At 59.0% G+C, this 12,564-nt stretch overlaps 1 protein-coding gene across 1 annotated transcript in view; it reads left to right on the top strand.

The window, feature by feature from the left end:
* The window catches only part of CACNA1I (calcium voltage-gated channel subunit alpha1 I), a 116,474-nt gene that overhangs the window by 90,286 nt on the left and 13,624 nt on the right, over positions 1 to 12,564 (top strand). Inside the window, exons 16-28 of the mRNA XM_035721872.1 lie at positions 681 to 883; positions 1,528 to 1,998; positions 2,360 to 2,460; positions 3,132 to 3,255; positions 3,537 to 3,605; positions 4,164 to 4,348; positions 4,809 to 4,935; positions 6,204 to 6,329; positions 8,763 to 8,852; positions 9,439 to 9,631; positions 10,206 to 10,357; positions 11,615 to 11,724; positions 12,325 to 12,458. Coding sequence (XP_035577765.1) covers positions 681 to 883; positions 1,528 to 1,998; positions 2,360 to 2,460; positions 3,132 to 3,255; positions 3,537 to 3,605; positions 4,164 to 4,348; positions 4,809 to 4,935; positions 6,204 to 6,329; positions 8,763 to 8,852; positions 9,439 to 9,631; positions 10,206 to 10,357; positions 11,615 to 11,724; positions 12,325 to 12,458 — 2,085 coding nt within the window. The remainder of the gene's footprint in view (positions 1 to 680; positions 884 to 1,527; positions 1,999 to 2,359; positions 2,461 to 3,131; positions 3,256 to 3,536; positions 3,606 to 4,163; positions 4,349 to 4,808; positions 4,936 to 6,203; positions 6,330 to 8,762; positions 8,853 to 9,438; positions 9,632 to 10,205; positions 10,358 to 11,614; positions 11,725 to 12,324; positions 12,459 to 12,564) is intronic.

The following is a 12,564-nucleotide window of genomic DNA, read 5'->3' as shown; positions in this document are numbered from 1 at the left end:
TCCCAGACTGCTAATTCTCTGTGGTTTGCTTACATTCATAATGGAAACTGGCAAATCCCCCAAAAGAGGTCGGTGACATTCAGAGCCCTCCTGCATTCTAGCCACAGAGGGAGCTGCCGTTCACCCTCACCCCTCCACAGTGTGGCCTGCTGGGAAGAGCCTCAGGCCTCAGGACACCTGGGTTCTGGTCCTGTTGGCACCACTGGGCAGCTTGGAACAAGCTTCCCCACACCCAGGGCCGGTGTCCTCCTTGGTAACTGGGCTGGACCGTCTTTGCCTTGCTTCCTGAAGTGGGTCCAGGAGTGAGGTTCCCAGGCTGGGTGCAGCTCGGGGCTGGCGCTCAACACAGGAGACAAGGGATCCGCCCCAAAAAGAAAGCTGAGATGATGAGTGCTGAGGAACAATGTATAGAATTGTCGAGTTGTTCTGTTGTACACCTGAAACTAATATAACACTGTATCTAAACTATACTGAACAAAAATAAAAAAACCTAAAAAAAAAAAAAAAAGGCTGAGAGCTCTCCAGGAAGGGTGGAGGAGAGGCACATGACATGGGGTCCAACCCAGAAGGTGGAGGAGGTTTCCCCAGAAAGACTCTATTTCTGTTCCCATCCCTGTTTCTGTGTCTCATGACTTCTTTTCTTTGTTTGCCCCCCTTCTGTGTCCATCTCACCCCTCCAGATCCCAAGCTCTGCCCAATCCCCATGACCCCCAATGGGCACCTGGACCCCAATCTCCCGCTGGGCGGACATCTGGGCCCCACTGGGGCTGCAGCACCTGCCCCCCGCCTCTCGCTGCAGCCGGACCCTGTCTTGGTGGCCCTGGGCTCTCGCAAGAGCAGTGTCATGTCACTGGGCAGGATGAGCTATGACCAGCGCTCCCTGGTGAGTCCTTGTGGGGTGCTCTGGATGGGTGCTCCCTGCTGGGGCATGTGGTGAGGGACCCTGGGGAGAAGTGCCTGTCAGTCCAGCCTCAGGCTGGTACCCAGGTTTAGGGGACCAGACTCTCCAGCTAGAACCCGGCCAGGACCCTGTCTGTTGCGTTCGTGGATGCCCAGTGCCAGAGTAGGATGTGGCAACAAAGAATGAATGAGTGAATGAATGAATGAGTAGTGCAATAGGTCCCTTACAAAGAAATGGGTTTTACCTTGGCCACAATATGTAGGTAAAGAGCTGGGCTTTGGGGTCAGGCATACCAGAGCTCAAATCTGGCCTCTGCCATTTTCGAGCTGTGTGACCACGAGCAAGTTACATCCCTCTCTGAACCTTTTTCCTTACCTGTGAAATAGGAAGACCACCCTAAGCTGCTGTAGCTTCCTCAAGGGAAGTGAGGTGGCAGGAGGAGATGTAGCCACACCCTAGAGGTGCCCACATGTCAAAGAGTGACAGGGGGGCAGGGAGAGGACCCCTGGGGCCTAGCCTGCTCTGTCACCCACTAGCCAGGCTGGTGGCCCGCTTAGGGCCTCAGCGGGTGTGCGGGCTGCCTTCAGTCACCACAGCGGCTTGTGTGTGTGGTGGCTTCCTTCCAGTCCAGCTCCCGGAGCTCCTACTACGGACCGTGGGGCCGCAGTGGGGCCTGGGCCAGCCGCCGCTCCAGCTGGAACAGCCTGAAGCACAAGCCGCTGTCGGCCGAGCACGAGTCCCTGCTCTCGGCGGAGCGTGGCGGCGGCACCCGGGCCTGCGAGGGCGCCAGGGACGAGGGGCCCCTGCGGGCCGCGCCGCTGCACGCTCTGCACGCCCACCACGCGCACCACGGTCCCCACCCGGCGCACCGGCACCGCCACCACCGCCGGACGCTGTCCCTCGACACCAGAGACCCGATGGACCTGGCCGAGCTGGTGCCTGCGGTGGGCGCTCACCCCCGAGCGGCCTGGCGGGCGGTGGGCCCGGCCCCCGGGCACGAAGACTGCAATGGCAGGATGCCCAGCATCGCCAAGGATGTTTTTACCAAGATGGACGACCACCGGGATCGCGGAGAGGACGAGGAGGAGATCGACTACGTGAGTGGGGGAGGGCCTAGGGGCCAGAGCCGGGGGGGGGGGGGGGGGGGGCGGGGGCAGAGGGGGGCGGGCCCGAGGGGCGGGGCTAGCGCGGGACCGGCCTTAAGGAGAGCGCGCAGGGGGCGGGGCCGGCACTGCTCGCCCCAGCGAGGGACAACCCCCCCCCCCCCCCCCCCCCCCCCGCCGCGGGTGGAGAGGCCCTCTCTCCGCGCTTGCACTGGGTGGGGCGAGGGTCCTAGTCTCGCTGGAAGAGTTCGCAGTTCATCAGGTGGCCCCAGTTTAGTATATGGCCGGAGTGGGCGGAGATGGGCAGCTCTGCGCAGCGCTGACCCACATCCGCACTCCATCCTTGCCTTGCCAGACCCTGTGCTTCCGGGTCCGCAAGATGATCGACGTCTATAAGCCTACCTGGTGCGAGGTCCGCGAGGACTGGTCTGTGTACCTCTTCTCCCCCGAGAACAGGTGGGCAAGTCCAGGCTTGGTGTGAGGTTAGAGTAGGGGGTTGGCATGTCTGGGAGGGAGAGATTTCTGCCAAGCCAGTCAAGGCTATTGGTGGAGGGTCTTCTATACCCCAGAGGACCCTCCTGGTCCAGTGGTGGAGGGTCTGCAGGGGAGGGGGAGGATCTACGTGTTCTAGATTCCAAGTCTAGGCCATTCCTGTGCTGTCACCAGGTTGGACAAATCCTCAAGTAGCCTGGGGTGCTCCCATCTGGAGGGGGCGTCAGTAGGCCCCCTGGAGGAGGAGGAGGCCTGTGTGCTGGGTTTTGGAGGCAGATAGCATTCTAGTAGGTGAAGCATGGGTTGTGAAGAGGTGGAGACTGGTCCGGGTAGAGGGAGCAGCCTGAGGGAAGGCCCCAGGGGCAGAAGTGGAGGGTATCAGGGAGTGTGTGTCCGAGTGGCTGGAGGTTAGGGCTCAGAGATTTGCACCAGTGTTTGGAAGGCCTTGACTGCCACGGCAAGGTCGATGCCCTTTATCCTGTGGTGCCAGTTTTTGCCGTGTGCTTAGGCGAGCAGACATGAAATCACCACCTATTGTGTGGCCAGAGAAGAGAGATGTCAGCTCCTCTAGCCATCTCAGTCCCCATGTGTGTCTGGGTCCCACACTCATGGGGTGCCCTCCCTACCCCGCCCAGGTTCCGAGTCCTGTGTCAGACCATCATTGCCCACAAGCTCTTCGACTATGTCGTCCTGGCCTTCATCTTTCTCAACTGCATCACCATCGCCCTGGAGAGGCCTCAGATCGAGGCTGGCAGCACCGTGAGTGGCTGCAGCCTTCGGGCAGGGCAAGGGACAAGGCAGAGGGGCAGGCCACCAGGGCCTGCACTGGGACATTGTGCCGGGCTCAGGGGGCTAGGAGAGCTCAGCCAGGCCCAACCCCAAGCACCATGGAGGGAGGTGTGGTAGGAGCTCTGGGGAGGTGGATGCCTCCCAAGACTGTGAAGTAGCAGCAGGGTGTCCCCTGGCTGAAGGCGAGAGGCTGACCGGGTGACGGGGCAGCTCTGGGAGTCCCTGGGCCCACGAGAGCTCTCTTCTTCCAGGAACGTATCTTCCTTACAGTGTCGAACTACATCTTCACAGCCATCTTTGTAGGCGAGATGACCCTGAAGGTAACTCCAGGCTTCACCCGGGACCCTCTCCCACCCCCAGCTTGGGACCCCTGGCTTGGGCCCCTCTCCGAAAGCTTGTCACTCACCTGCCCATCAACCACATTCCACCGGGGGCCCAGGAGGCCCATCCCTGTTAGGTGCCAGCCCTTAGGTTGGGCTCCGGGGACCCAGAGGGGGTCAACCACGTCCTCACTCCCAGGAGCTCACATCCCGCGAGAAAGGCTAATGTGGGGAAACATTTAGGATGTAATGCAGGTACCTGCTGGAGGTGGGGGACTCAGGGGAAGGATTCCTTCCCGGATGCTTCCCAGAGCGCTTGGCTTTGAATTGAGTTTGCCAGAAGTGCGGGGAGTAGGGAACCGGGTGGCCCGCTGGGCCTGTGTTTCAGGGGGCGGTGGGGCACGTGTCTCCCTGCCAGACCATCCGCCCAGCCCTCTGCCTGACAGGTCCCCACCAGCCCCACCTGACCTCGCTCCGCCCCCTCGCTGAGGCTGGCCACACCCCGCCCCGTCTCCAATCGCCGAGTCCGGCTGACCCCGCCCATCGCCCCGCCCCCAGGTGGTCTCGCTGGGCCTGTACTTCGGTGAGCAGGCCTACCTGCGCAGTAGCTGGAACGTGCTGGACGGCTTTCTAGTCTTCGTGTCCATCATCGACATCGTGGTTTCCGTGGCCTCAGCCGGGGGAGCCAAGATCCTAGGGGTCCTTCGGGTCTTGCGGCTCCTGCGCACCCTACGCCCCCTGCGGTGAGGACTCCCCCGCGGATGTCGGGAATCCCTGCACTGTCTAGTGAGCTCCTGGGGTCTAAGTGGATCCCTCACTCTGGCCCTCCTTATCCACTCAGCCCTCTGATAGCACATGCCAGATTAGTGGGGACAGCGACCAGGCTGCTGATGCTGCTCCTGGGGGAGGAGCCTGGAAACCCTGGTGGGAGGAGGGTGCTGGAAAGGCCAGGCTGAAGGGGGCCCCCTAGGACTGCTACCCACTTTCTGTGTGTCCCCGGGTGGCTCATTGCCATCTCTGGCCCTCAGTCTCCAGATGATGGTGAGGTGTGGACCCCAAGGGTCTGGGGTTAGGGCATAGTGCACTGCTGTGCATATAGATCTGGGGTTTGGGGTTCTCTGCCCTGGTGATTCTGGGCAAAGTGGGTGCCGTCTCCAGACATGGTGTGGGCTCATGGTGCCTCTGGCCCCTGTCTGTCTCCAGTGTCATCAGCCGAGCGCCTGGTCTGAAGCTGGTAGTGGAGACCCTCATCTCTTCCCTCAAGCCCATCGGCAACATCGTCCTCATCTGCTGTGCCTTCTTCATCATCTTCGGCATCCTGGGGGTGCAGGTGAGGGGTGCTCAGGCTGGGCAGGCACTGGGGTGAGCTTCGTGGTCGGGTAAGAGGCTCCACATTCCTGTTCAACTCTCCCGACCTTGTGTTGACCAACCTGGGGGCTCAGGTGGCCCTGGTAGAGCACCCACGGTCCTGCCAGCCGCGAGCTCCCAGTCCAGGGAGAGGGGCAGACACAGACTTAAATGTCTGAGCGCAAAGAAGCCTGGGTAAATGGGACCACGGGGCTCCAAGCTACACAGAAACACAGGGCTGGGCTGGGGGCAAGAGGAAAAGCATCCTGGAGGAAGTGGCCTGGGCACTGGGCCTTGAAGGAGAAGTGATTCCACAGGTCAGGGCGGGTGGAAGGTGTTTCAGGGGAGGGTGGGCACATGTGTGGATGCGAGCTCAGGAGCCATGACTGGCCCAGAGACAGGAGCCAGACGGTGGGCTGGGCCAAGGTGGGAGAGAGCTGGAAGGGCAGTTAAGAAGTCGGGGCCAGTTTCTCTGGGGGTGAAGATGATGGAGAGTCTCTGACACAGGCAGGACCTTGAGCTAACTCGGATTTTGGCATGGAGCCCAGGAATAAGATGGGACCTTAGGGCTGGACAGGGAGGAGCCATGAGGCACATCATAAAAGTGTGTGACAGGGGGATGGCCAGAATGCCCTGGGCCCTCTAGGGTCTGAGCTGCAACTGAGACCTTCCTCTTCCTTGTCTGAGTCCTGAGCTGAGGCTCGCAGTCTCCTCACCTGGTCCTGTGTTTGGGGCTGGAGCTGCAGTGGAGCTCCGGGCACAGGCGTCCTTTGGGGCTGCTGAGAGATCTGTAACAGCCGCCTGGGCAGGAGGGGCTAGATGTGGACTCCATGTGGACAGTGGCCCTGTCCCTTCCAGGCAGAGTGCCTGGATCCCTAGAGAGGGTCCCTTTACTTCTCTCTCGGGCAACTTTCCCCCGTGGAGTCCCTGTCTACATCCCCAGGACTGAGGTCTGTGGAAGAGCCCAGAAATCAGACAGACAGTGACTCTGCCCCTTCCTAAACCTCATATGACTTTGGGGAAAATTACCTAATACCACTGGGCCTCAGTCTCCTCATCTGTGAGATGGGCTGAGAGTAGCCCTACCTCATGTTGGGGCACTTGGTGAGATGGTGTGGTCGAGTGCTTGGTCCAGGTTATGCACAGAGGAAGGGCCCCCTGCGGGGCGGGTCCCTTTTCTGACTTGCATCCCTTACCCCCTGGAGCACTGGCAGACGGTCCACTAACCCTGTGGTCCTCCCCCCACCCCAGCTCTTCAAGGGCAAGTTCTACCACTGTCTGGGTGTGGACACCCGCAACATCACCAACCGCTCTGACTGCGTGGCCGCCAACTACCGCTGGGTCCACCACAAGTACAACTTTGACAACCTGGGCCAGGTGAGTGCCGTCCGTGCACCCCTGCCCTGACCCCCCCCGCACCTCCCCCCGCCAGTGGATGGGGGTACAAGCTCTTCAGTGCCGACAGCCCGGGATCACAGATCAGGCTCTGGTCCTGCTCTGCCAGGACTGACCCTGTGACTTCTCCTTTCTAGGCCTTGGTTTTGTTTTCTGCAAAATGGGTAGGGGTGGAACTCACCTCACAGGCTTAGAGATCCTGAGTGCAGAGTATCTCAGGAGTATGTGGTGCTTAGGAGGTGTTTCAGTGAACACTGGTTCCCCAACCCCCACCCCAGGGACCCTGACAGGAGTTTTAGAGACAGCCAGACCTGGTTGTGAATCCCAACTCTGTGCCACTTACTGTAGGTGTGGGCCCTCAGAGCCTCAGTTTCCTCATCTGTAAAATGGGAATGTGACGGCCTACCAGGCAGGCAGTGGTAACAGAGTGTAGCAAGCCCCTGGCCCAGGGTGGGTTTCCTCTCCCAGCACCCATCTATTCTGCTCTCCATCTCAGTGGGCAGGCAGGCCTCCTGCCCAGTTCCTGCCTTGCCCTTGGTCCCCTCTCCTGGGGGCCTACTGGGTAGGCCCTACTGGGGAGACCCATTGGGTAGTGCCGCAGATGAGAGCCCACAGTGGGCTGCCTCCAAAGAGCTTTATAGCCCCCGCACCCCAACAACTACTATTTCTTGAGGGCCCAGCCATGTGGCTAGGTATAATCAGATGGGAAGTGCCTTCCCCAGGTCACACAAGGAGGGAACAGGATCCAGGTCTATGGGACCCAGGGCCTGTGCCCTGCTCCTCTGCCGGGAACCCTCTGGCTAGATGCCATTGAAACTCTCATCTCACATGACCAGGGGATCCCATTCGTCATGCCCTCTGGGAGAGGAGATATGGGGCCATAGAGAAGCAGCGAGTGGACAGGGAAAGGGGGTCAGGAACTGGGACACAGGAGCTCCCCTAGCCCCTGCAGATTTTCCAGAAGCAGTGCCTTTCAAGTTGTTAACAACTCAATGGTTGATAAAACAGAGGTTTTTTAAAAGAAGATATTCCAGGAAGCTGAGGGAAAGCCTGTGGGGACAGTTCACGAGCTTGTTCCCGACTCCCTGAGCTCAGTGCCAGGCCCCGGGCCCTGTTCCCATGGAGCATCCCTAGCCCTTTCCCGTTCTGGGCATGCTTGATGCCAGGCTGACACCCCTGGAGCCAGAAGTAAGGTGTCCTCAGCGCGCACATGGGGGAGTTACAGCACGGCCCAGAGTCTTTGGCTGCTTGCTGGGCCACTCAGGAAAGTTCCAGTGTCTGCGGTTCAGTGCCCTCATCTGTAAATGGGAAATGATAGCAGCTATGTGCTTCCCTGGCCCAGGCTCTGCACTTCAGGTCTCTGTGATCCCAGGGCCCACAGACACATTTGCCCCTTGGCATGTGAAGTCTTCGTGTCCCTCCCTGGCCACGAGGGCTCCCTCTGTGTCCCTTGCTCCGACCTCCTCCTGGGCCTGAGTCCTTTCCAGGCAGCCCTTAGAACCATTCCCACCTGGAAGGGAAGAGGAGGAGTCTGTACCTTGGGGGATGGGAAGTAGGGGCCCTTGTGGGGCAGGAGACCCATCCCAGAACCCCATTTCCCTGCCCAGGGCCCTGGGCGACAACAAATGAGCAAGTGTGCTGGAAGTATGGGGGAGCTTCTGGAATGGGGTGTGTGACCTCTGGTCAACGCGCTGGTGGTCGGGGCTCTGCAAGAACAGTGATGGTGCTGTCCAGCTCAGAAAACCTTTGTTGAGTACCTACAATGTGCGAGGCACTGTGCTGTTGCTGCAGGACCAGCCCGTAGTCCTGTTGAGGGGACATGAGCGTGCTTTGGCCTGCCATCTGTGTAAGAGCCTTGGCTGGTGTCTCCTGGGCATTCCTTCCAGTTAAAGTCTCACATTAGTGAGGGTTATTATTGCCGTTTACAGACAAGGAAGCTGGGGCCCAGAGAAGTTGAGGAACTTGCCCCGCGTCACCCAGCCAGTGAGTGGCAGAGCTTGGGCGGTGCCCAGGGCTCCTGACTTCTCACGTAAGCTCCTGTTTTCAGGTGCTAGAGGCCTGCTTGGGGTGAGGACGGCAGGGCCCCTCATGTTTGTCAGCAACCTTCTAGTTTAAAGTGTTAGTAGACCTGGCCGGCAGGCACTTAAGCATTAGCTACATTCTGTGGGCGAGGGGACAAGAGCTCATGAATTTTCTCAAATTAATTTTCAGAGCTGAACCCAGGACTCCTGGTCTAGTGCTCATTCACCTGCAGCAGTGTCTGCAGGATATATGGCAGGCACGTAGTAGGTCCTCAGGAATGGTTTGTTGTCATTCTCAGGGAAGGCCTCTTTGTCTCTCTGTCTCCTGAAGGCAGAAAGATGGAGAGCTGCTTGCACCTACCACTGCAGGCCCTCCCCTTCCTGTGTCTTCCAGGCCCTGATGTCCCTCTTTGTCCTGGCCTCTAAGGACGGCTGGGTGAACATCATGTACAATGGACTGGACGCTGTCGCTGTGGACCAACAGGTGGGGGTGGGCTGGGGCCAGGGCAGAGGGCAGTTGGGGAGGGACATGGTGTCTCTGGGGCCCAGTTGTCTAAAACTGGCATCAGCAGGACCCAGAGCCCCCGGGATCTCTCCCTGTCAGCCATGGCCCACGCCTCACCATCCTAGCCTGAATCTTCCGCCACTAAGCCGCTCTTAGGTAGCATAAACCATGTGCCATTTGCTTTGCAAATCCCCCTGCTGTGCAGCGAGAGCATGTTAAACTGGTTTCTGCATGGAAGGTCAGAGCCTTGTGCGTCTAGAACCAAGGGCAGGAACAGGAGAGGGGCTGAGCCAGTTGGCAGAGGGACAGCAGAGCAGGCCCCCGAGATGAGAGAGCGCCATGTTCAGGGAGTCCTGAGTTGAGGGCAGGAGGTTGTGGAGGGGCTCAGCAGGGCTGGAAGGTCGTCAGTCCCCTGTGTGTGCCAGGGCAAGGGCTGGAGTTTAGCTGAGGGCAGTGGGAGTCAGGGAGGGTGTTACAGCTGGGGTGGGCTTAGGGAGGGGGTTCCCCGAGGCTCAGCACGGGGGTGCCCCACCCCGCCTGCCTCAGCCCCATCTGCTCCCCGCAGCCTGTGCCCAACCACAACCCCTGGATGCTGCTCTACTTCATCTCCTTCCTGCTCATCGTCAGCTTTTTCGTGCTCAACATGTTTGTGGGCGTCGTGGTGGAGAACTTCCACAAGTGCCGGCAGCACCAGGAGGCCGAGGAGGCTCGGCGGCGAGAGGAGAAGCGACTGAGGCGTCTGGAGAAGAAGCGCCGGAGTGAGTGGGCGGCTGCGGAGGGAGGGGCCTTCCCGGCTGCCCGTCCTGTCTGCGCCTGGTCCTCCTGGTGCCACGGCCCAGTCTGGGTCTGCCCCCAGCCTCTGGGCCTCTGGGCCTGGAAGGGAACAGAGGGTCGATCCTGGGCAGAATCTCCCTGTCCAGGTGACCTGATCCCCTGTTGCTGTCCACCAAGTCCACTGGTGACCCCCTGGTGGCTCAGTTCAGCTGAGGGCAAAGGCCTGGATGCGGAGGCCTGAGCTGTGGGACCCCCTGTCTTCCCCCCAGCAGACCCAGAGCCCCTGCCTTGGGCGTGTTTGGGGTAGATGGGGACAGTCATTGTCCTGCCCTCCCCCACCTCCTACCCCATTCCCTTGTGTGCCCTGCCCCCCCCCCCCCCCCCGGCTGGGCAGAGGAGACCTAAATCTGACTCTCAGGGCCTGGGGTGTTCTGACATCTCTCCCCTTGCTTCCTCCCTCCCCTGTGCTATTCCCTCCTTGTGCTCTGTTCCCCCACCTGGGCCCCAACCCTCTGTGGTTTGTGCCATCCCCCTCTCCCCCCCCGCATTACCCTGCAGAGGCCCAGCGGCTGCCCTACTATGCCACCTATTGTCCCACCCGGCTGCTCATCCATTCCATGTGTACCAGCCACTACCTGGACATCTTCATCACCTTCATCATCTGCCTCAATGTGGTCACCATGTCCCTGGAGCATTACAATCAGCCCACGGTGAGCCCCGGGCCCAGCCCCAGCCTGAGGTCACATGGTAGGGTTGGGTCCTCAGGCAGGACCCCGGGGAAAGGGTGAGGCAGGAGGGTCTGAGCAGCACCCCCATTCGGGTCCCTGTGCCCAGGAAGCTCATGGCCCAGTAGGACAAATGAGAGAAAGGGAAATGTCACTTGTTCCCAGTGAGTGGGGAGGTGACATTTGGGCCCAGCCTTGAACATGGGTTCCAGTGGCAGTGGTGTGTGTGACGTGACTCCGAAAGACACACTACAGATATTAACTCTAATGCTCACAGCAACCAAAGGTGGGGGAGGAGCCTTTCTACAGATTTTGTAGAGGAAGAAACTGAGGCTCGGAGGAAATATGCTGCCCAGATTACTCAGCCTACAAGTAGCACAGCCAGGACTGGAACTCAGATTTGCATTCAAGGCCTACCAGGTGGTCTCCACTACTGCCTGCGCGCATGGAGCCTGGGGGAGGGGCATTCCTGTGGCAGGACCATTGGAGGCAAACACTGGCATGGGGAAGAATGACCAATTCTCAAGTGAGTTGCCAGCAGCACTTGTGAGGGGCATGTGAGGAGCATCTAGGGACAAGTGCATTCTAAAAGCCTCAACATATTGGAGCTGGGGAGACGAAGGGTGAAGCTGAGCCTGCAGGTGAGGAATTTGCATCTTAATTTTAAATGACAGGAGAGGTATATTATAAATGCAGGGAAAAGGAAGGCAACCATTAGCAGAATGAACAGTAATTGTAGAACTTCCAAATTAACATGAAGAAGTAGAGTAACAATACCAAGTATTTCTTGTGTGCCCAGCACCGGACTATTACCTCACTTACTTTGTACAGCAACACTTTGACGTAGGTACTGTTATCATCCCCCATTTATAGATTTGGGAACTAAATCTCAGAGAGGTCAAGTGACTTGGCCAAGGTCACATAGTGAATAGGGACTAGGTGCTGGGCCAGGATTCATAGCTAAGCAGCCTGGTTCTTAACCGTGACCCCTAACCATTACTTCATACTGCCTCCAAAGAGGGGTAACTGGACCAAATCAGCAGAAATAAGGAAGAAGAAATAGCAATGTAAAACAAATAGTACACGTTAATTAAAATGGAGGGAACAAAAGCAGATATAGAAGCCATTGCACTAAATGTAAATGGACTAAATTCTCCCCTTAAAAGGCAGAGACTTTCTGAGTGGAGGAAGGTGGGGAGCAGGTCATGGGGTCTGGATCTTGCTTCTCTTTGCCCTCCATAGTCCCTGGAGACAGCCCTCAAGTACTGCAACTACATGTTCACCACCGTGTTTGTGCTGGAGGCTGTGCTGAAGCTGGTAGCGTTTGGGCTGAGGCGCTTCTTCAAGGATCGGTGAGCAGCTTGGCTGGGCTAGGACAGCATGGAGTGGGCTGCAGGATGGGGAAGCAGTCCTGACCCCTGGGGAAGCCTAGAACAGCTGGAGGAGGGGACCCAATAAGTGGGCACTGACAGCCAGGGGCCCCCAGGTGCTGCCTACAGCTCTGAACAAGAAGTGATTATGGTCGCACCTGATGGATGCAGGGCACACTCCCATGTCTCTTCAGCTCATCTCTCACGGGTCCTCTGTAATCCACAGGCAAAACAGGGCATGTTCAGAGAAGATGGACTAGCCCAAGGCCACACGGAGGCAGCAGCTGGCTCAGGATTCCAATCTAGAAGTCATAGCTTATTCCTCCTCCCCTGTAGGAGGCCAGAGATGTTTATTTAGCCTGGTCAGCCTCTTGCGTGAGGGATTGGAGGCTGTGGGGGGCAGAGAGGGAGCCAGAGCCAGTGGGGTCTGGTGGGGGGCTAGTAGGGAGGGTGACCACACATCCCCGTGGGCCACAGCAGGAGGGTGGAGAGCTGGGAAGCTCCTCCCAACCTAGGCATTCCTAAACCAGAGTGCCCCTCACCCTGCCTCCCACTCCTGCCCTCCTCTCCCTGGCTGAGCAGGTGGAACCAGCTGGACCTGGCCATTGTGCTGCTGTCGGTCATGGGCATCACGCTGGAGGAGATTGAGATCAACGCAGCACTGCCCATCAACCCCACCATCATCCGCATCATGCGGGTTTTGCGCATCGCCCGGGGTGAGGGGCAAGGGTGGGACTCCAGGAATGGGGTGGGGGGCAGGCAAGGGGGAGAGGCATGTAGGCATGTAGGCATGATGGGTTTCCTGCTGAGTAGGGAGAACAG

The sequence above is a fragment of the Zalophus californianus genome, chromosome 9 (genome assembly GCF_009762305.2).
Source record: "Zalophus californianus isolate mZalCal1 chromosome 9, mZalCal1.pri.v2, whole genome shotgun sequence".
In the NCBI taxonomy this organism is placed as follows: domain Eukaryota; kingdom Metazoa; phylum Chordata; class Mammalia; order Carnivora; family Otariidae; genus Zalophus; species Zalophus californianus.
The sequence above is the reverse complement of the archived record's forward strand: the minus strand, read 5'-3'. Positions and strand labels throughout refer to the sequence as shown.